The sequence below is a fragment of the Rhipicephalus microplus genome, unplaced genomic scaffold, assembly GCF_043290135.1.
Source record: "Rhipicephalus microplus isolate Deutch F79 unplaced genomic scaffold, USDA_Rmic scaffold_212, whole genome shotgun sequence".
Lineage (NCBI taxonomy): Eukaryota > Metazoa > Arthropoda > Arachnida > Ixodida > Ixodidae > Rhipicephalus > Rhipicephalus microplus.
In genome coordinates, this window is record NW_027464783.1 from 1 (window position 1) to 20,464 (window position 20,464).

The 20,464-nt window shown below is 43.7% G+C and overlaps 2 protein-coding genes across 2 annotated transcripts; both read right to left on the reverse strand.

Annotated features, from left to right (window-relative positions):
• Positions 1-2,945: 2,945 nt before the first annotated feature.
• On the reverse strand, positions 2,946-7,705 carry LOC142792325 (uncharacterized). Its single transcript, XM_075885614.1, has 3 exons — positions 7,523-7,705; positions 3,811-4,025; positions 2,946-3,034 (listed from the first exon to the last, which is right to left on the reverse strand). Exons 1-2 carry the CDS (start codon positions 7,656-7,658, stop codon positions 3,850-3,852), a joined length of 312 nt encoding a protein of 103 aa, XP_075741729.1. The 5' UTR covers positions 7,659-7,705; the 3' UTR covers positions 2,946-3,034; positions 3,811-3,849.
• A 966-nt stretch (positions 7,706-8,671) lies between these two features.
• LOC142792329 (uncharacterized) lies at positions 8,672-19,992 on the reverse strand. The gene is made up of 5 exons (XM_075885619.1): positions 19,919-19,992; positions 16,940-17,023; positions 13,672-13,773; positions 11,000-11,112; positions 8,672-8,691 (listed from the first exon to the last, which is right to left on the reverse strand). The coding sequence occupies exons 1-5, from the start codon at positions 19,990-19,992 to the stop codon at positions 8,672-8,674; spliced, it is 393 nt and encodes a 130-aa protein (XP_075741734.1).
• Between the last annotated feature and the right edge of the window lie 472 nt (positions 19,993-20,464).

Sequence of the window (20,464 nt, forward strand, 5' to 3'; positions counted from 1 at the left end):
TCACAATCTGTGAATCCCGTAAGCGTGATAGCAACAGGAAGCACGATTGCGGGTGGCCTGGACGTTCGTAACACAGGAAAATCAAATCAAATAACATAAGGGATAAGAATATATGAATTTGATTGATTGATATGTGGGGTTTAACGTCCCAAAACCACTATATGATTATGAGACACGCCGTAGTGGAGGGCTCCGGAAATTTAGACCACCTGGGGTTCTTTAACGTGCACCCAAATCTGAGCACACGGGCCTACAACATTTCCGCCTCCATCGGCGAGATGCAGCCGCCGCAGCCGGGATTTGAACCCGCGCCCTGCGGGTCAGCAGCCGAGTACCTTAGCCACTAGACCACCGCGGCGGGGCAGAATATATGAATCACTACAGGTTAAATTAAAGTTTGCTCAATTGCAAAACAAATACGGATCACTTTTCTAAAGAAGAAAAATAGTAAGTATACTTGAATCAGAAATCATTTTCTCACAGAATGTAGCCGGCGCCTCCTTGAAGGCAAGTTCAGACACGCACATCTGAAAGATATGGGGAAACTTTTGAGCGAGCTGTTTACGCACCAAGTTTTTGTCGACAACGTCCATGATGCCACCGTTGTCGTACATGCAGGGAGGAAAAGCTCGTCCTGCTACGGCAAAGTTGTGCGTACTAACCACAATGGTATCCACGTATCTGCCGCAAAGAAGAATTAAACACGGATGTTAGAAATATATGCACTGCAGCGCTTTCATTGCACCGAACAGGTTTATTACTGAGCCGATAATTTGTGGGGCTATCCGTAGCACCATAATGCGGCCACTGTTACGCGGGTGCATAGCTCTAATCTGCATAACAATTTGACGTGACGTTTTGGTATTGCATATATCGCGAAGCCCGTTATTAAGAGCGCGGCTCTTAAAGCTCGTGCTAAAACATCGGGTGTCCACACAGACTCCTCTGTGGCGTAGCGTATGATTCGCCGTTGTTTATCAGACACGCCCACGATGGAGACAGTCTACGCAGCCGTCGCGCGAAATTTGGCCCCCGCGCCAGTCGAGTATATACGAGCCACGACAGGCCTGCGCTTTTATCTTGAGTGCCCGAATCTGCTTTGCGCGTTAGTTCTGGTGCCGGAGCTTGGACAATACTGTAGGGTCTCTGACAGTCTCTGATTAGTCTCTACGTTTTACGCCAACGAAATACCTAGCATCAGTCAAGAAGGCCACGTCGAGCTCCTTAGATCAACTGGTTTCGCTGTTCTTTTTTAACTTTTACACGGCTACTGTGAGCTTCCGCGTTTGTTGTACTTGTAGCACGTTATACTAGTGACCTAGCTTAATCTAACCTAGCCTATCCAAACCTAACCTAACTATCTACAAGTTTTAAATAGGTCATGCAACACGTGACTACAGCCAGAAACTTCTTTTCAGCTGTCGGGCATTTTTGTTACTGTGCTTTCATTTGTATGCAATGTTTCCTGCGATGACATTTGTATACCTTGACTAAGGGAAGCACGCGTACGACAGAAGCACGGGCGCGTAATACATCAACAATGTCTGTAAGAATTTAGGCTAGTGCTTATGGGAGGGAGATGCCTAAGTCACAGTACTGTGAGCTCAGAACTGTAAAGTGACGTGGGAACAGGTTTCCGCCGCCATACCTCTTAGCCAAGCGAACAAAAACGAAAGTCAAGTAAAGTTTAAAAAGTGAGATTGATGTAGCAGTTGTTATGAGTTTATAGGGCAACGTCTCTATTCATATATTGTTTCAAGCACTTGAAACAGCAGGCTTTGAGTTGTTGAAAAGTCCGAGCACGAGTTGCAATACTCCAAAATAAACGTGAGGGACGGGCTTACACGTATGCAATAGATGTAGTGGCATTTAATAAGCAAACAATCCCTATAGGCGACCCGTTACGAACACTACGAAAGTAATATATAAAAATAGTGGATAAAAAGCGGTATATTCAAAAAGATGCTATCGCAATAGCAATAAATATAGAACCCATCAAAAAGTGAAGTGCGACAAAATGACACTTTTGCGTTCAGGCAACTCCCATTGGGCAAGCTGAACAAAGCTCGAACAGTCTATCTTAAATTGCACAACAACGACATGAACTATTCAACAAACCAGTGTAAAAACCGTAAATTTTCCAGCGCTTCAACTTAAAACGAAGAACCTCACAAAAAACATGCCAGTTCTACTTTCCTACGTCATGAATTAATCGAGAACAGCTTGCCTTTCATAAAGGATGTGGTATGATTATTATTATTATTATTATTATTATTATTATTATTATTATTATTATTATTATTATTATTATTATTATTATTATTATTATTATTATTATTATTATTATTATTATTGAAGCCACTGTGTAAAACATGAGGCAGGATGGTCAAAACCTAGGAGAGCCGCAGGATATGATGGTGATTGTTACATTGCAAAATTATGGCTCACAGATACCTGAACGTAACCAGATGAGATATTCATCTTTTTTGGGTGATTTCTGTGAGGGGGCAATGTGAACATTTACCCAAGCAAAAGAAATGGAAGAAAAAATTAAAATTTACGCTGCCAGAGAGACCATATGGGACACTGTGTATGTCACAACAAAATAATCACTGTAGTTCAAAAAAATACTATGCCGTAATGGGCGTAGTGGTTGCGGTATAGTTGGCTGTAGAACCTAAGGTCACCTCCCAGACGCGGCGGTGGTCACATTTTGACGGAGGCAGGATGCTACAGCCCGCATACTCCGCGAAGTTTCTGAAGGTTAAAGAAGGTACCAAATGGTCTAAATTTCCGGACCTTTACTCTGGCGGTAATCATATTCTTACCACGGTTTGGCCACGTAAAAACTTGATGTTATTATTAATCTGACGACGCACATCAGTGATTTCCTAATTAACACACGCGCTTGCCAATAATTTCACTCAGTTTTTACTCACTTGTTCATATTAGCGAAATCATAGGTATCCAGGTATGCTGGTAGTATGTGGGCGATAATCTTGTAGTTAGCGCCAGGGAGGTACGTACGCAGATTCTGGAAAAGATTTAGAAGGACAAAATGTGTGGGGACAAAGACGCCACTGAAAGTAATACATTAGGATCAATCGGACATTGTGGTGAGGGTCATAAAAATAAGGCTGATCATTCACACAATGGTAATATTTTATTGTAATAATCAATCAAGAAATGTTGTTTTGCGTTATACCAATGAAAAACTCAATAACAGATAATTTTATCAAGGTTCCCTGCAGTTATGATTAGCGCGCTTCACGCCACATTTGTATACTGTCGATCCTATAGGTACAAATTCTTTGGAAGCATCATGGAAAATAGAGCCAATGCAAACCGTTGTACTCTAGTAAATTAAACGTGAAAGGTTGGTTATTATACGTATTTTTAAAAATTGAAACACGTTAAACATTTTGGAGGATACCTAACAGTGTTTACCAAACCACGTGTGAAGGCAGTACATGAGTGGCACCTCGCGGGTATTCCAACTAAGTGCGAGTTTTTGACACTGAGGACTCTGTATATGAAACGTCCACCACAAACTGCTCAGCTCATGAATGTCGCTACGTAGTACAGATAAACGGTGTCATACGCATAATTAACTGTGTTATGCATGCAGCCGTCATATTTATCTAAAATAACTTGCGCCGTAAAAACAAATGTTGACTTATAGACACCGACACGTGTTTCTTCCTGTAAATTGTTTTGTGGAGATCAATATTGCAATTTAGAAGTCTAACACTATCACGCGAGAATACTACATATTGGAACTGGTGCTTGCATGGCAATTTCCCCACTCACCTCGTAAAGCATTATCTCTTGCTTCGTTTCGGGGGAGTTTCACATTAAAGCCGCTCCGTCAAATGGGGCATACGTTGAGCTCAAGGACTCAACTATCTGCTTGATGCGAGGATCTGTCGTGTTCGTGAATCCGGGTGCCGGCATGAAACGCAGACCACAGAGCACCTTCATCTTCGTCGCTTCCTTCAGCATAAGCCAGTCGTTAATGCCCTCCGCTGATCGAGCGGCGCCGCAAGAAAAAACAATCAAACAAGTTGTTAAGTGGCTGTTACAAGTGTATCAAATAATAAGCACATCTGTTAGGGACGTCCTAAAGTTTCAGTAGGCAAAAAAAAAAGCGTACAGAAAATTCTTGTTGTGTTACAGGTGCCGTAAAGGCAGTCTGATTAATCAAGACCTACGCAAACTACCTGCATGGTAGCATATAAATTTTTTCTGTCTACACTGCTTGCTCCAACGACCGAGTCGGCATACAGCCGAAGACGAAGAACCAATTGCTGCCGTTTCTCGCAATAAGTTTGAAGACGTGTTTGTTATGATAGTTAGAGTTAGATCAGTAGGCTCATCATTTGAGATAACTTGTCTTAATATGTGCAACTATAAAAGAGGCACCGACCTACACAGCTCGCTAAATGCGCTAGTACATGCATATTAAGCACTACACATTTACCATGCTTTCTTAATTAAACAACACAAACAATGCTTACCTCGCCTTTGAAGTCCCAAGGCTCAGGCTAACCAAGAGTGTGATGGAAAGCCTCATTATTCGCACTCTGAACAAGGGGGCGATAACTGATGTTTCGATTTGTGCTACAACTAAGCAACTCGACTTCACAACTTTTTATTGAGGGGAGCTTGCATAGTCCAGGGCGCCTATAGATAAATCGGACTATATCCCCTTTCATATATCTCTTTGCCAGCGCAACACCTCCATCTTGTGATTTGGGGGCTCTGAATGTGGATGATGCATCACAGGTGGGGAGATTTCTCAGTTCACTACTTCACGCCACAAAGGCTCGGGCAAAAAAACGAACACGTTTGCGAACTTACCTCTCTCTCACTGTCAACGCCAGTGTAGGCACACGCGGCTCATACTACGCGCCTATTTTGGTCACTGAATGCAGGAGGGCCAGTCCTGCATTCTCGTGGCATGCTTGTTTCTTTTGTGCAACGTTTTTTTTTTTTAGGGGCGAAGCTCCCTATGGCGTGGCTTGTGCGCTCCTCGTAGTACGTAACCACCAGTGGCACATCCCCGAAATAGGTATAACATTTGACCTCCAAGGTGGTGCCGGTGAGAGATTTTTTCTGTGCGTTGTTGAACAACAAAAAATAGTGCTCAATGTACATGCCAATAGCCGATAATGGGGTATGAAAGACAGGTGCATTCGGCTTTTAGTTAACGTGCACGCTGCGATCCCCATTAGCAGCCATTGGCATGTACATTGAGCACTATCGGACAAGAAAGGGTTGCGACATTATACTCGCTGGGTGTAACCTCCTTAGCTTTAGAAAGGTTTAGCGAGTGTTGAGCCGCAGGGCCATGAATACAATGAACTAGTATATACCATGAATAAATTAGAGGTGGTTAAATGGGGGAAGCAGATACGAAGCGCAAGCCGTAAGAACTTAAAAGCTGAATCCTCGTGTCTCTCATTTCACATTAGCAGCCACTGGCATGTACATTGAGCACTATCTGACAGGAAAAGGTTGCTACGTTATACTCGCTGGGCGTAACCTCCTTGGTTTTTAGAAAGGTTTAGCGAGCATTGGGCCGCAGTGCCATGAAATACAGTGAACTAGTATATACCATGAACTCAAGGTGGTTGAAGGTGGGAAGTAGACCCGAAGCGCAAGCCGTAAGAAAGTGTGTGTGTGCCACCTCTCGTTTAGTCCTTGGAATGTCCACTGAATGGCGGTGCTTCTATATGGGGAATATATGATAAAACGATGCGAGGTGGTGGGACTTGGAGTGCTGAATAGATGGACGAACGTACACACAGACAGATGCATGGATGGACGCATGAACGGACGCAGGGGCGGCTGAATGAACGAACGCAGGGACGGGCGCACGAACAGACGCATGGACGGTCACGCAGACGGACACATGGACGGACGAACGCTTCGCCCCACTCTCCATGATTCACTCCGTGGATATGCTGCCATTTTTTATTCTAAAGCGAAGTATTATGCTTAGATGGGGTTTCGTGGAGAGCAACGAGTCGCGTAAACCTTCGAATATCCGTACAGATCTAAGAAGTTGTTGAAGCTCCCTAATCGTATTGTTATAAGAAAAGAACCCGGAAAATTTGTTTTGCTTAGGCGGTTATTACAGAGAGATGCGGCTAAATGGTGTTCCCGAGACAACACGTTAGTTGCAACGTACTAAACGTTGGCGTGCTTGGTAAATGCGCCAGCTGTTTTTCCGTGCTTTCCTTCTCCTCATCGATTCCGGACTTCCCCTTCTGCTACGGGGATTCTCCTTTCCTACGCCCCGAATGCAACCAGTGGTTGCTGCAGCATTTGTAGGCGCTGATGTGAGTTGCCGTGCGATATGTCTCACAATTTTCGGACATGACATTTGCGGAAGCCAGCCAGGTGCACCTTTTTAACAACATGGCGAAGGAACTCTTTCGCGTAATTTTGAAGTATACATAGAGTTTCATACAATAATACCTAGAGAGAAATCTCGCGCTGCGATCGTGTTCCGCCGTAGGAAATATGCGAAGCATAGGCTTCGGATTGAATAGGGTCAGCTAGAGAACTGTATACGTACGTTTTTCTACAGTTTCAGTTTTGTTCTTCGCGCAGCCTGGGTAATGGGTTGCGCTGAAAAAGGCTGAAACAGTGCCTTTGTTGTTTAAGGAGGCTGACGACCGCTACATCTCCCAAGGTGATGCGACGTTAGAGCTTTACGAGTCGTATTTGACAGTTTAAACGAAGCGTCATCCACTCACCGCTGCGTATAGATGTAGCGTCTCATGCCAGTTCAGGATTTTGCCTCGAGATTATGTTTTTTCACGAGCGCGTCTTGCCTAATCTCGTTTTAAATCGCCTGCAAAGTGATGACGAAGCTAAATAGACGCACCGTTACGCTTAGCTGACTCGACTTTACAACAAAACCAGAGGCGCATTGGGGACAGACCACTGGAACAAACGCACCCAGCGTCGCCAAAGACGAAACGATAAGTGTTTGTCACTTAATACTATACTGTTATTTCCATAAATGGCTGTTATTTCCATACTTTCCATATAAAAACTAGCATGTTGTTTTCAAGTGTTGTTAAAAAATACTCATTATATCTTGATTTCAAATCTAGAACGCAACGGCAGAGCGATGCATACTATGATGGTTGAATTTTCTCAGGTTTCACTTTCGCCGCCTGATCATGAAGTGTTGTTGCAATAAAGCTTGCGTACAAGTAATTGAAGCAAGTTTCAGATAAATACGACTTCATATCACTTTCTTTTACACTCGGAAAACAAGCGTTGTGAATCTCAAAAACGTAATTCATTTGAAGCGCATCCGAAGCCGGTACTTACCAAAATTCCTATGGGGGTACAAGCACCGCTGAAGAAACCCGCGTAGACACTAGTGCCAGATTTCCCTCTAGATATTATTGTATGAAACTCTATGTAACTATACATAAGCGGTGCACTATGTAACGTCATCGCTTACTGTGAATCTAACATTCAGCCATTTGAGGCCAGCTACCTGGTGCGGGGCCGCTGCTGATTCTTTCCTTGATGATACCTTGGGCGTCTACTTCAAGGCCATCGTAGATCAAATAGGAGCAGCACTCGATGCACAGATTAGACCGTGTAAAGGCTGGCGAGAAGCTGGTGCTCATGGTCGGATCATAATAGCACAGCACAAGAGGTTGATGTGCCGGACTCTTTGCTGCGAGTTCCAAGAGTGATACGTTGGCATTCGTAGAAGTCTCTTCATTGGCATATACAGGGAACTATTCCCACAAAACCTTTCGCTTTTTTCAGAAGCGCCACGACATGCTAGTTTAATGACTGTTAAGGGGGCAATGATTATTTCAGCAAGCAAGTGTAACAAGTACTACGTTACGGTCTATCTATCTAAATACATATGAGTACGTTCATATACGTACGAAAATCCAAGGTCCAAACGAGGACATTCGTGGCCCTCTCTTTGATTGATTGATTGATTGATTGATTGATTGATTGATATGTGGGGTTTAACGTCCCAAAACCACTATATGATTATGAGAGATGCCGTAGTGGAGGGCTCCGGAAATTTCGACCACCTGCGGTTCTTTAACGTGCACCCAAGTCTGAGTACGTGGGCCTACAACATTTCCGCCTCCATCGGAAATGCAGCCGCCACAGCCGGGATTCGATCCCGCGACCTGCGGGTCAGCAGCCGAGTACCTTAGCCACTAGACCACCGCGGCGGGGCCATGGTCCTCCCTTTAGACATTTGTGAAGGGACCCTTACGCACAGCCTTCCCCTCGATTTACAACCCTGCGTAATACTAACCCTTACGCTGACCAAATCCCGGTTATAATGAGCAGTGGCAGCTTTAGCTAATGTGGTCCGCAAACATCCTGCTTGTACGTATATATAGAAAGAGTATATATTACTGAAAATCTTCTTGCTTCGTTCATCATTATTGATCACTCCTGCGCAACGTGCAATAACTCCAATAATTTAACAAAACATATATTGAACATAGATGATTACAACAGTTGTACGTACTAAACTCATTCATATGCACGCACTGAGTTCAGCTCTAAAGTCTTGAAAATTACTATGAAAGCAAACATAAATCAAGAAGCACCTCTGAGAAAAGTAAACCATGCGCTGAGAAAGGTATGCGTAAAAAGTGTAATACTAACGTGACGCGTGTTCACCTGCAAAAACAATCCAGAACATGAAAAAAAAATTAAATATCGGGTCTAAGTATTCCGCAAAAATATTAGAATGCTTTACTGCACATATTGTGAGCTCTATATCCGCCCAACTTCCACGCTCGCGAAGCACGGCAAACAACTTCGCAATAAGCGAGCACTACCTGGAATTGTCGACATGTGAATGGGGTGGGATCACTAGAATGCGGTCGCGGCACTACGCCGTAACCAAACTAGCAACGGGCGAGGGAAAGCTAATGTATAAATATTTCACAGAATTGATTTGAGACAGGCTAAGCGTGTAACTTTTGTGCATGGGATCGAAGTGTTGCCCCAGATTACTCTGCTCATGCAATCGAACACCACTTCTCGTATCAGTGCGTTTATTTAGAAATCTTTCAAAAAGTTTGTGAAACTTAACTGACCGTCGTTCCATTCATCATCATCAGCCTAACTGCGCCCACTGCCGGACAAAGGCCTCTCCCATGTTCTGCCATTAAACTCGCTCTTGTGATTGTTGGTGCCACTTTATACCTGAGAGCTTCCGATTTTCATCTGTCCGTGCACCTAACTTTCTGTCTCCTCTTCACCCACTTGCATTTCCTTCGAATGAAGCCTGTGATATTCATTAACCAGCGGCTTATCTCACCTTATCGCTACGTGCCCTGCCCATGACCACTCCTTCTGCTTGTTTTCGTCTATGATATCCTAACACACGTTTGTTCAATGTTAGACTCTGCTCTCTTCTTGTTCCTTAGCGTTACACCTGTCATTTTCATTTCCATCGCCCGCTGCGTCGTCCTCAATATAAAATGAACTCTCTTTGTAAACCTCCAGGCTTCAGGTCTGTACGTAAGTACCGACAAGATGCAGCTGTTATATACTTTCCACTTGAGGGATAATGGCAGTGTGCCAGTGATGATATGAGACTGCTTGCCGAATGTGCTCCATCCCATTTTTATTCTTTTAGTTACTGCAGTCTCATGGTTCGGCCCCGCGGTTACTACCGGTCCTAAGCAGACCTACTCTTCTACAACTTCAAGTGCAATGCTGCCTATCTCGAAGCGCTGTTCTCTTCTGAGGTTGTCATACATTACTTTCCTTTTCTACAGAGTAATTTCAGACCTACCTTTCTGCTCTCCTTGTTTAAATCAGTAATGAGGATTTCAAATTCGTCCATAGTACTCAGCGTGGCAATGTCATCGTTACATTGTGTCTCCCCCTCTCTCTCGATGATGGTGCACGCTCTCGTAATTACTTGAGCCACCAGTTAACTGAACCTGGCACACGGACGGCCAACTTTCGTAATACCCGCAGCTGTTTCTCTGTGGATAGCACCGTCGAATAACATACTGTGAAACTATTGATTGATCGATATGTGGGGTTTAACGTCCCGAAACAGCCATATAGATATGACAGATGCCATAATGAAGTGCTCTGGAAATTTCGACCACCTGGGGTTCTTTGATGCGCATCCAAATAAAAGCACAAGGGCCTACAGCATATTTGCCCACATCGAAAGTGCAGCCGCGGCCGTCGAGATCCGAGCCCGCGACTTGTGGGTCAGCATCCGAGTACCTTAGCCACTAGACCACCACGACGGAGATATTGTGTAACTATAATCGATGCACAGTGAAGAAAGACATCTAGCCTTGTCCTTCTCGATAAAGTGATAAAAGGCTCTAAATGAATAGTGAGGCAAAGGTTACACATGAGTGTGGGGTTGCTGCAGGAGCTGGACGGCAAGCTGACTGACAGCGGCGCACACAAGAACATACATACACATTATTTATGCAACCTATTATAAGACAACAGGAGATAACCTAAAAAGAAAACACTGGCACAAAAGCTTGCGAGGTAACTCTATCGTGACATCTTCATTTGAACGAGGACGATGCGGCCTTTTTTTACCATGTGAGGCTCACGGGACGTATTCCAAGTAAACTGGAACTGAAAACTGGAAGGTATTTAAGAACATAGCAGTTAACGAAAAATCATAAGCGCGCAAGTATTTTTTTTTGCTTTTTCTATCACCGTTTACTCGTTGTGCATGTTTTTTTTTTCGCAAATCATTGTGCCAAGAAATAAAGCATCAGACAATGTCCATCGTATACTACTACAATGTGCGCATAACAGTCCTAGAGGGACATCTTTGAAAGAGAACCTTATTACGCAATAGAATCACCCAATACACAAGTGAGAAGAATGTACCATGATAGAGTTTTCAAAGAACCTTTGGTTACGTACGAACCAGTAAAGATATCGCCGTAAGCCAAGAAAACAAACGCGCAAGACAATCGAGTTAACTCACGTGACGTGAAAGAGATGATGTACGCGACGATGGCGATAAGGATGAGCACGATGAGGAACCCACTGAAGAGGCCGTAGACCATGTACGTAAACATCGGCACGGATAGGTCGTCGCTGCGAGATAATAAGATGAGCGAGAAACACGCCTCATTATCGGCAAAAGATGGAGTATAATTTAAATGAACACAAACGTGGAAAAAAAAAAAGATAAAGAGCCTAATTCGCAAAACTACTTTTGTGAGTGGTTTTCGGCCAACCTGTCTTCGCAATTTTATGACCAGTATCAGCATTCTCTGATAATGTATCTATGAGATAAACTAAGCATAGGCCCCTTTTCGCTGATGTGCAGTTCCACAGGACGTTTCCTCTCCCTTGCTTTGTCGAAAAAGCAAGGACGAGAGAAGCGATGTTTATCAAGTTTTTAAGAAAAGACATGAGCAGCAGATTCACATAGAAAATTTGAGGCCGCGTCTTTTACTTGATCAAAGCAGTAGCACAGCCGCGAAGCACGGCAGGGAGCTATGACGCGTAACAAAATCTGTACTAACTTAATTCGCTTATATAGCTTATAAACACTGCTAGTAAAAAGAAAGCGTCTTGTGTGTCTTCATAGTTGCTCTCATGCGCCTACCAGAAGCGTTAGCTAGCTGACTCAGTGATTATTTAGAATGAAATCTGTACACTCTTGCAATTTTTTTATAACGCAATATTGAGCATGCGCCGATATCTTGACATGATAATGCCGAATGTAGGTGATAAGTAAAGTGAGTTTCTGCATCGTGTGTAAGCGCGCACAGCACTATCTTGTGCGAGTGCCATCTGCTACGCTGTTTGCTTAGATTTGCATACGCAATACGCTCTATCAGCATTATCCGTGCGATCATCTGTTAGAAAATCGTTGCGACGCTGATTGCCCTGTCACTGATCTTGTTGCTTCTTGCGTGTATACTGGAGAATGCCGTATGCTGATATAGATGGTCGTTCGATATCGCTGAAAATTTTGCGAGGGTGTATATGTTACTTATGTAGCATCTCAAAAACCCGGTGTTTGAAGACCCTTTTCTTCCTTCTCACGCTCAACGTCAAGCAATAACTTTCAAATTCCATCATCACAGCAGCGTTTTAAACCTCATCGTTTATTTATTTATTTATTTATTTATTTATTTATTTATTTATTTATTTATTTATTTATTGATACTGTTAGCCTCATTGAGGCCATTACAGGATGGTAGACAACAGAAGAAATAACACTAAGAAAACTTCTCAGCCCGATACAACGCTTTCGATTTACGCTTTCGATTTCCGATTTACGAATAACGCTTTAGATTTACGAAGATACCATGTTCAGCGGGCATAATGCTCTATTAGAGCTTTGTGAAGGTTTTTCGCGTGTTGTTTAATGTGTATTAGTGTAATACAAGGGCCAGTTCATAAAGAGATGCAAAAAGGCTTCTTCCAGAAAAAGAAGCTGTACCTCGAAATGTTTTCAATGCTACACGTTTTATTCGGCAATGCATAAGATCAAATTGTGACTATAGAGCCATCTCCAATCAGTATCTACACATGTGCCGTATTCATGTCTACATAATTTGATCTTTTTTAGATGCGACAGCATCTTATACTCGCGCCTTGTAGTGCGCCGTCCGCGCCGTCCGCACCGCTTCTCGAACATTCGACAGCTGACGCGCGCGCATGCGCCGTCGCGCCGTCGCCCACCATCTGTGCCGCGCGCGCTTCTCCTTCGAGAACATTCGACAGCTGACAGCGCATGCGCCGTCGCGCCGTCGCCATCTGTGCCGCGCGCGCGCTTCTCCTTCGAGAACATTCGACAGCTGACAGCGCATGCGCCGTCGCGCTGTATATATACTCAAGGTCGGCGCTCGCTCGCTCAGTTGCCGCTCGTCCGTTGGTTTGTACGGCGCGTCGACGTCCGAAGTCGCCGTGAAATGAATGCCAACGAATCCACAAACAGAATGATCGACGTCCCTTCGACCAGCGCCGGCCAAACTGTTGGCGGAACCGCTTCCGCATCCTCCTCAGTGTTCCCCCGAGGGAAGCTGCGGGCAATCTTTTTCTTTTCTTCTTTACTACTGACGCGGTTTTAAGAAAGCTACACACCGGTAGCGATTCTTCAAAATCGGCGATTGCTTATCTTATGAAGGTTAATCGTCTACACAGTGCAGCCAACGACATTTCTGGTTTGAAAGAATCTAATCAGTTTTGACACATTACATATAGTGAAAGGATGGGCGACTCCTAATATCACATAAGTTGTTTTTCCGTAAAAAAAATTAACGCCAAAAAAGAGGAAAGAAAAATACACCAAACTAATGAATCGTAACATTGATGTAAAATGATGACAAACATGTGATTCCTTACCTTTGGGTGTTACCACATCGTATATTGAATAAAAATACTGGAAGTGCAACTTACAAGTCACTTAGAAGAATTAACCGTGCCACCAAAGCGGTTTAGTATTTACGTCATTCGTTTCTTGTGTTGCATTTGGTTGTTAAGGACAGAAATGGCATATCGGATGTAGGTCGTGGGACATCGTACCTTACTTTGTAATCTGGATTAAAAGGGTCTAAAAAGATTTGTCTTTGAAAATGTTAAGCAGACAACACTGAACCAATGAACACTTTCTCTATTATTAAAAAAATCAGTTCTCACACTTCGACGTATGTTGGCGGCGCTGATGGCCCTTCAAAATGTCGAGGCAAGCTGATGCTACGTTCGTACCATGGCACATCTTGATCGGGGAACAGAACCTCCCTGGAAGACAACAAGAAACGATGTTAACGTCATGGGTGGTCTCATGAGTTTATAGCACGAATGCATTTAGCGAACCTATTCTAGTCTGCTCTAGGATCCCTCGACTTCATTTAATAAACTACAGAGCAGGAGATGACAGCTTGGGCTGTTGATCGGGCGCGTGACATGGTAAAGGGGCAAAGTCCCTCCACGTGGGAGGGGCCCTCTGCACGCAAATCGCTTGGACAAGCTGACATTGATAAAATTAGTCACCCATACATTCAACCAAGGAAGGCCGTAATAGGAAACACGCTTATGCCATCCGTACGGCACCATACAAAAAGTTGCATTCAATTTAGTTTTAATGACCTATGATATAATGCCCCATGAATAGCGAACAACAAAAAACGACATGCCGAAGACTTTTGTCTTTTGCTTTTGCCTTAGTAGACTTGTACACTTCGACAATTGTGACAATAATGGACAGCGTAGACGTGGTCGACTTGCCTACTCAACATTTCCGTACAGTGTCGCAGCGGAATATGTGCTTCTAAAGGAGCTAGGAAATCTTCACAAAATAAGCTTCCCTGATCGCTGAATTTTCGGGAGCGAGCTGCTTTCTAGCGTCGCAACGTACGCCACATTTACAAGATAATAAGTAGAATTTCTAATGCATTACAGGAAGCAATTATATTAGATCAGTAAATGAATTATTCATGCTTGAGTCTAGCCTTAATTAACTTATGCTAGTACTTTCAATAGTTCTAGTATGTAGCAAGCTGGTTACGGGTTTAGACATCTTTTCATTCGATAGTTGTATGACAAGCTTTATGACTGGCTCAAGCTTTTTTTTTCTTATGAAAAATTCGAACCCGAAGCGTTTATTGTTTATAGAACAACTGTAGAGTCATTTCATTACATGGTTTCTGCTATATACGCCTTGATTTGGTGGATCTCACGTATGCATCAGTCTTTGTACCACCAACAAAACATAGGGCGTCTAACTATACTCTGCGACAACATTTCTTGGACCTGAAGACAAGGCTACGGGGTCGCAGCTTCTACGCATGTAGTCCGTTTTGGCGCGTGTCTCGTAACACTGTGAAAAGTGACGTGGGCGCACCGTCATAGTTTCAAGTACATGCAACGCCACTTTGCATTACAGGTACACGTAAAAAGAATGGCTGGGCTTTCTCGCTCATTCAAAAACACGAAGTCACAACGAACAAATAAAAAAATACAAATATTTTACTGGAGTGAGCTACACCCTGCCTCCAATAGCTCCACGTGGAAAATTAAGGATAAACTTTTATATTACGCGTTAAAAATACGGGCGCTACTGTAGAACTACATTCACTGATGGTAGAATACACGTGATTAGGCCTTCGCTTCAATGGCAACAAAAGTTGTCGCGAGTATATAATCCGCTGAAATAACCTGCATAGATGCCAGTAGGTCAGCATATACACTTCTTTAGTGGATCCGACACAAGTGCCAGTATTTGTTACCATCGACCAAACATAACAAGTCTTACTAAGATTAACTCTAATAGCCTGCATATACGCCAAAGAGTGAGCATCTAAACTTTGTTCGCGTATGAAAGATCCTAACAAACTGTTTTAGATGCGGAGCATCTAATACTCGAGGCTTGTAGTGCGGCGCCGTCCGCAAGCTTCCTCCTCCTTCTTCCACCATCTGTGCATCCCTTCCTCCTCTACACACCGCGTGCGCTTCTCCTCTTCACGAACATTCGCTAGCTGTATAATGTAGCGCGCATGCGCCGTCACGCTTCGAGAACATCGGCAGCTGACGCGCGCGCATGCGCCGTCGCGCTTCGAGAACATCGGCAGCTGACGCGCGCGCATGCGCCGTTGCGCTTCTCCCCCTTCTCGAACATTCGACAGCTGACACGCGCATGCACTGTCACCCACCATCTGTGCCGCGCGCGCTTCTCCCCTTCGAGAACATTCTACAATTCTCCTGATTCTCCAGTGGACGCGCATGCGCCGTCGCGCTTCGAGAACATTCAACAGCTGACAGTGCATGCGCCGTCGCGCTGTATATATACTCAAGGTCGGCGCTCGCTTGCTCAGTTGCCGCTAGTCGGTTGGTTTGTACGGCGCGTCGACGTCCAGGGTCGCGGTGAAATGAATTCCAACGAATCCACAAACACAATGATCGACGTCCCTTCGACCAGCGCCGCCCTTTCGCATACGTGTTTACGTGTTCACTCATTTAACACCCCCTCCTACAACCACGTTAACCAATTTAGCCATCGACCCAAGTAAGTCGCACTTTAACACCCCGTTAACCAATTATATGCTCCGCATCCTCCTCAGTGTTCTCCCGAGGGAAGCTGCGGGCAATTTTTTATACAAGTTCCCAAATGACTGAACAAGAACTCTAAGCTACCGTAGGTTTTTCAGGTGGTATATGTAACGTAAACATTACATGAGAAACATAGCAATGTTATTTATGTTAAATCGTGACACTACGCGCTTGCTGCTACCCTCGCTTTACATTATCTTTCTCCTCATCAGTCAGGCATATGCTTAGTTTTCACTTAGCATATGACAGCAGTCATCCACGATCCCAAACTTCCAATAACGTTCAAGCTTTTCGCTCATCTATATGATGCCACCCAAAAAAAGTTTTGTATTAGCACTGCTTCTGTTGGTCGCTATCGCGGCCAATCTACTCGTCTTTGCAAGTGTACAGAAATGAAGAAAAACATTTGGCCGCCTTTAACACACTTGATCTCTACACTTACGCAAGGTTGCTGCAATATGCTTCTGTCGTTGCGCAGATTTTTCACGCCTAGCACTACAGCGATTATGAAGACCGCAATAGTGCACAGTTACACTTCACCAGCCATATCGATAAGTAGATGAGGCATTGATTGGACCGAGATTGGATGACAATAACGCTGGTGTCGCGTTAGAAAATCGACTACGTTTTCATCACCAGTTATCATTTACCATCACTCAGAATTCTTTAAGGAACTTTAAAACACTGCTAGAAATCTGAGGAAATGCTGAAAATAGCAATGACAAAAGCTGATATGCCTTTAGGAGACACTCATTAAATTTTTTTTCTGCGATACCGAATCAATTACTGTAATCAGCCTGCAAACTATTTACAAATGTTGAACAAAATCTATAGAGGCCATCTACAACACAACACATACCCGGCTAGGACGGCTTCTGCTGGCGACAGTTTTTGCGGTGTTCCCGGGGATGGATCACATGGCGAGGCGACGTCTTCGAGCGCTCTGCGCGAAATTAACGACAAAAAAAATTACGGTTAGCATGACAGCTACACTGTGGAAATATAGCTTGTTTGGCTCGCTTTTATTTTTGTTTGTTGAAAAAAGCTGCGCTCACCTACTTCAAGTAATAACTTGACAAATTACTGAATATACGCACGTTATCACTGTTCACTGTTAGACTTGTGCATGAAGTAAAGTGCCGAAATACTATATCTCAGGGCAGGCTCTTGAGCTTGAGGAAAAAAAAAACCTGGACGCAGCAACAGCTCCCCGTTGCAAAAGCTACTCGTAATGTACATGAGGTGTGAGAATGATGTAGTGGTGTGTACAGTAAAATTGCAAAGAAAAACAATGCATGAGATTTTCAACGAATGTGTTTCATAAGTGCGTAATCTATTTGGCAACAGCCTTCGCTAATAATATTACAATCGCTTTGATAATTGCACGTGTGCTCGAAGGAGCACTTTTTCGACTAACGTATTGGCTGGAAATTTTTTAGCAACATACATAGATTCATTGATATTGTAAAGTGAACATTTTTATAGCAAAATGCTCTGGAGCATTTTCGGAATGTATGAATTGCTCGAGCGGCACTTCTTCTGAGAGGTTTCAACCCTTCATTGGAAGCCGGTACAACTGTCGACCGAGACAATCAGCTGTAAGCTGGGTAAATATAAAAGAGTCTATGTGGTCAATTTAAAATTTAAGTAAGCCCAGAATTTGCATGCTATTAGTAATGTAGACCACTTTACTCTGCCTAAGACATACAATACCCCATAATCAGCCTCATTTTATTAAAAAAGCCTATAGGCCGAATTCACACATACTTTAAATTAACCCCCGCTGTTCAAACAAGAACACAATATGACATATCCTAATCATCAATACACAACGTGGTTTGTACAAAAATACAAGGAAATATTTGAAAAACTAGTTCTTCTTTAAGGTACCGTTATTTCCTGTAAAATATTTGCAAACGACCAATTTCTCGAAAGAAAAACAAAACATACAGGTATCCTTGAGCATGTGACGTCCTCAGGAAGCTTACCCCTTGTCGGCAGGTACATCTTTGTCAGTATCTTCAGGAGACGCCCAATTTCTACGCAAGAGATACCCACATATGTATGCCCTTTTGTAAGCAATATAAGAAAACGCAAACGCTACTAAAAGCTAAACAGATGAAACCTTCTTACTCCGCCGGCGAGTTGATCAGATCCTGCTCCATTCCTCAGCTTCTTCTGAAAATCCTCACCACGTGCTCCCCGTGCCACCATACTGAAGGAAACGATGATGACGATAATAGTCGTAAATCAAAAACTGACACTCCGAACATGGTTATTTGGTTGGTTACTTCACAGTAACTTGGCGCAACCCTCCATGGTGGTTCGGCCGTGAAACAAACGCTACCTTCTATTAAAATTGAATTGTTTTATGTTTTAAACAGGTTTACAGATATAGTATTTTACAAAATGACTAGCTGATGTAATCTAAGAAAAACTGATACAAAGGTAATAAACCAATATCGCTTAAGGGAATAAACATGAGACAACACTGAGATCCCATCTGCTTTATATCCTGTGGGAAATTGCATGTGACATCGCAAACGTTCCTGTGGGCAGCTAGCGTGCACCCAGTACAGTATTGTCAAAGGTGAAAATTATCAAAAGTGACGTACTTTACCCGCCAGAAAGGAGCTTGGAAAACGGTCACATGCGGCCGCTATGTTTCTTTCCTTAGCACTGCCACATGTGCTAGACAATTTGAAACTTCAAAGCCATCCGATGTGCTTCACCCGGTTGAAGACTGAGAGAAGGCGAGTGAAGAGATTTTACTATTCCCTAAGGAATAAATATTAGTGGCACATCCACTTCCTGGATATATTGTCGTTACTTTGAACTGCGCTATATACACTATTGAAAATATTGTAAAAATACACCCGATATATTTACCCCATCTCCTGCATTAGGGTACCCAACCCAAGCAAGGACACTTTTCATGCCTGTGAAAATCTGTCCGTCAGTATTTAGAAAAGCTTTCTCCATACTTAAATAAAATGACAGGTATCTTCTATTAGCAAAAATATTGTTAGTACATTTGAAGCAAATATTTAGTAGTGCATGAGCCCTTGTCATGACTGAGGACTGGTAGTGCAAGAGACGCCCATCAGCTGAGCTCTCCCAAGCGGTGCTCATCGATAAGAACACTGTCTGCGTCCCGCAAAAGCGCCAGAATACCCCCAAATGCACTGCAAGGAATGCGCACCGGCGTGCCAGTGATACGTGGTCCGCGTCGCACATGAATGTTGTGACAAGCAGTCGGCGTTACAGGACACGTACGTGCGCGAACAGAGGGTGAAAAAAGCGCGTCGGATGTGCTCAGAGCTTTCTCTTTGTGGCCTTTGTTGCGGCTGGTCGTGTCTGGTGTGAAGGCGCTTCTCGACGCCTAGTATTGTTCACACCTGTAAATATGTAAATAAATTTGTGTGCCCTTTGTCATCAAAATGCCTTGCAAGGGTTTCCTGGCACCTGCACCCCACTCCTTGGTCACATCACCATGTAGTACAAAAGAAAAAAACAGCAACCGAATAACCACCATATTTATCAGCAGCAGCAGCCAAACAAGTTAACAATGTTAACAAGGCGAATTTTTTAATGGTCCCATAAAATTTCGAGCTCAAAAACGCCCCGTTCGATACAAAGACTCACGCGATTTTAATAAAAGTCAGACAGAAATTAGGGCCCAAGAGGGTATCGATTCTCCACAAGGCTGGTATTATGTTTGCCAGTTCCTCTGGGCACTTTCACGTTACTGAAGAAGCTGACGCAAGCGGCTAGTTGCCTCACGTTCTGGCCGCGCGCCCAAACAGAAGAAGAAGTACGTCACGTGGAGGTTGCCCACGGCCTGGCTCTTGGCCTGAACACCGAGACTAAGCCATCGTCCTCGACCTCATGATGCCTGCCCGTGAGTGCCATGGCATCAGATTGCGCTCCCTGATCGTGCAAGCCACAAGACATAACAAGGCGACCTTCCGTCGACCATACGTGTGGCCCACCGGTACTGTATAGGCTTAACGGCATTGGGCTCGTGACTTGTTCTCTTACGAATGCGCAGTTGATTTGTCACGCTGCTGACCAGAAATAGAGGTGTGGACAAGGTGTCAAAATAATGCTGAGCTGTGATAAGGAGCAATGTTAACTTTAAATAACAATTTATTTTCAGTAATGTCGTAGCGGGGGCCTGGGAAAAAGCTTTCGGTACACCAATTATTTTCGAGCACGCTTCTGAAAACACCTTGATATACATGTAGGTTTTATAATGTCCTACGTATTCATATGCACGAGTAGGTTGTACATTGCATGCTTGATAGAGTAAAAAAAAAGACACGAGGATCATGAAGAATCGTATTTGAATTATTCTAATGCCGACATGGATTCGATGCATATC

Coding starts and splice junctions, on each gene's coding strand:
- LOC142792325 (XM_075885614.1), bottom strand. CDS start 7,658: ATGAGCACCAGCTTCTCGCCAGCCTTTACACGGTCTAATCTGTGCATC. Junction 4,026..7,522: donor CAGCAGCGGCCCCGCACCAG/GTAGCTGGCCTC, acceptor CCGCTCGATCAG/CGGAGGGCATTAACGACTGG.
- LOC142792329 (XM_075885619.1), bottom strand. CDS start 19,992: ATGGCACTCACGGGCAGGCATCATGAGGTCGAGGACGATGGCTTAGTC. Junction 17,024..19,918: donor TTCAGGCCAAGAGCCAGGCC/GTGGGCAACCTC, acceptor AATTTCGCGCAG/AGCGCTCGAAGACGTCGCCT. Junction 13,774..16,939: donor GCAGAAGCCGTCCTAGCCGG/GTATGTGTTGTG, acceptor GTTGTCTTCCAG/GGAGGTTCTGTTCCCCGATC.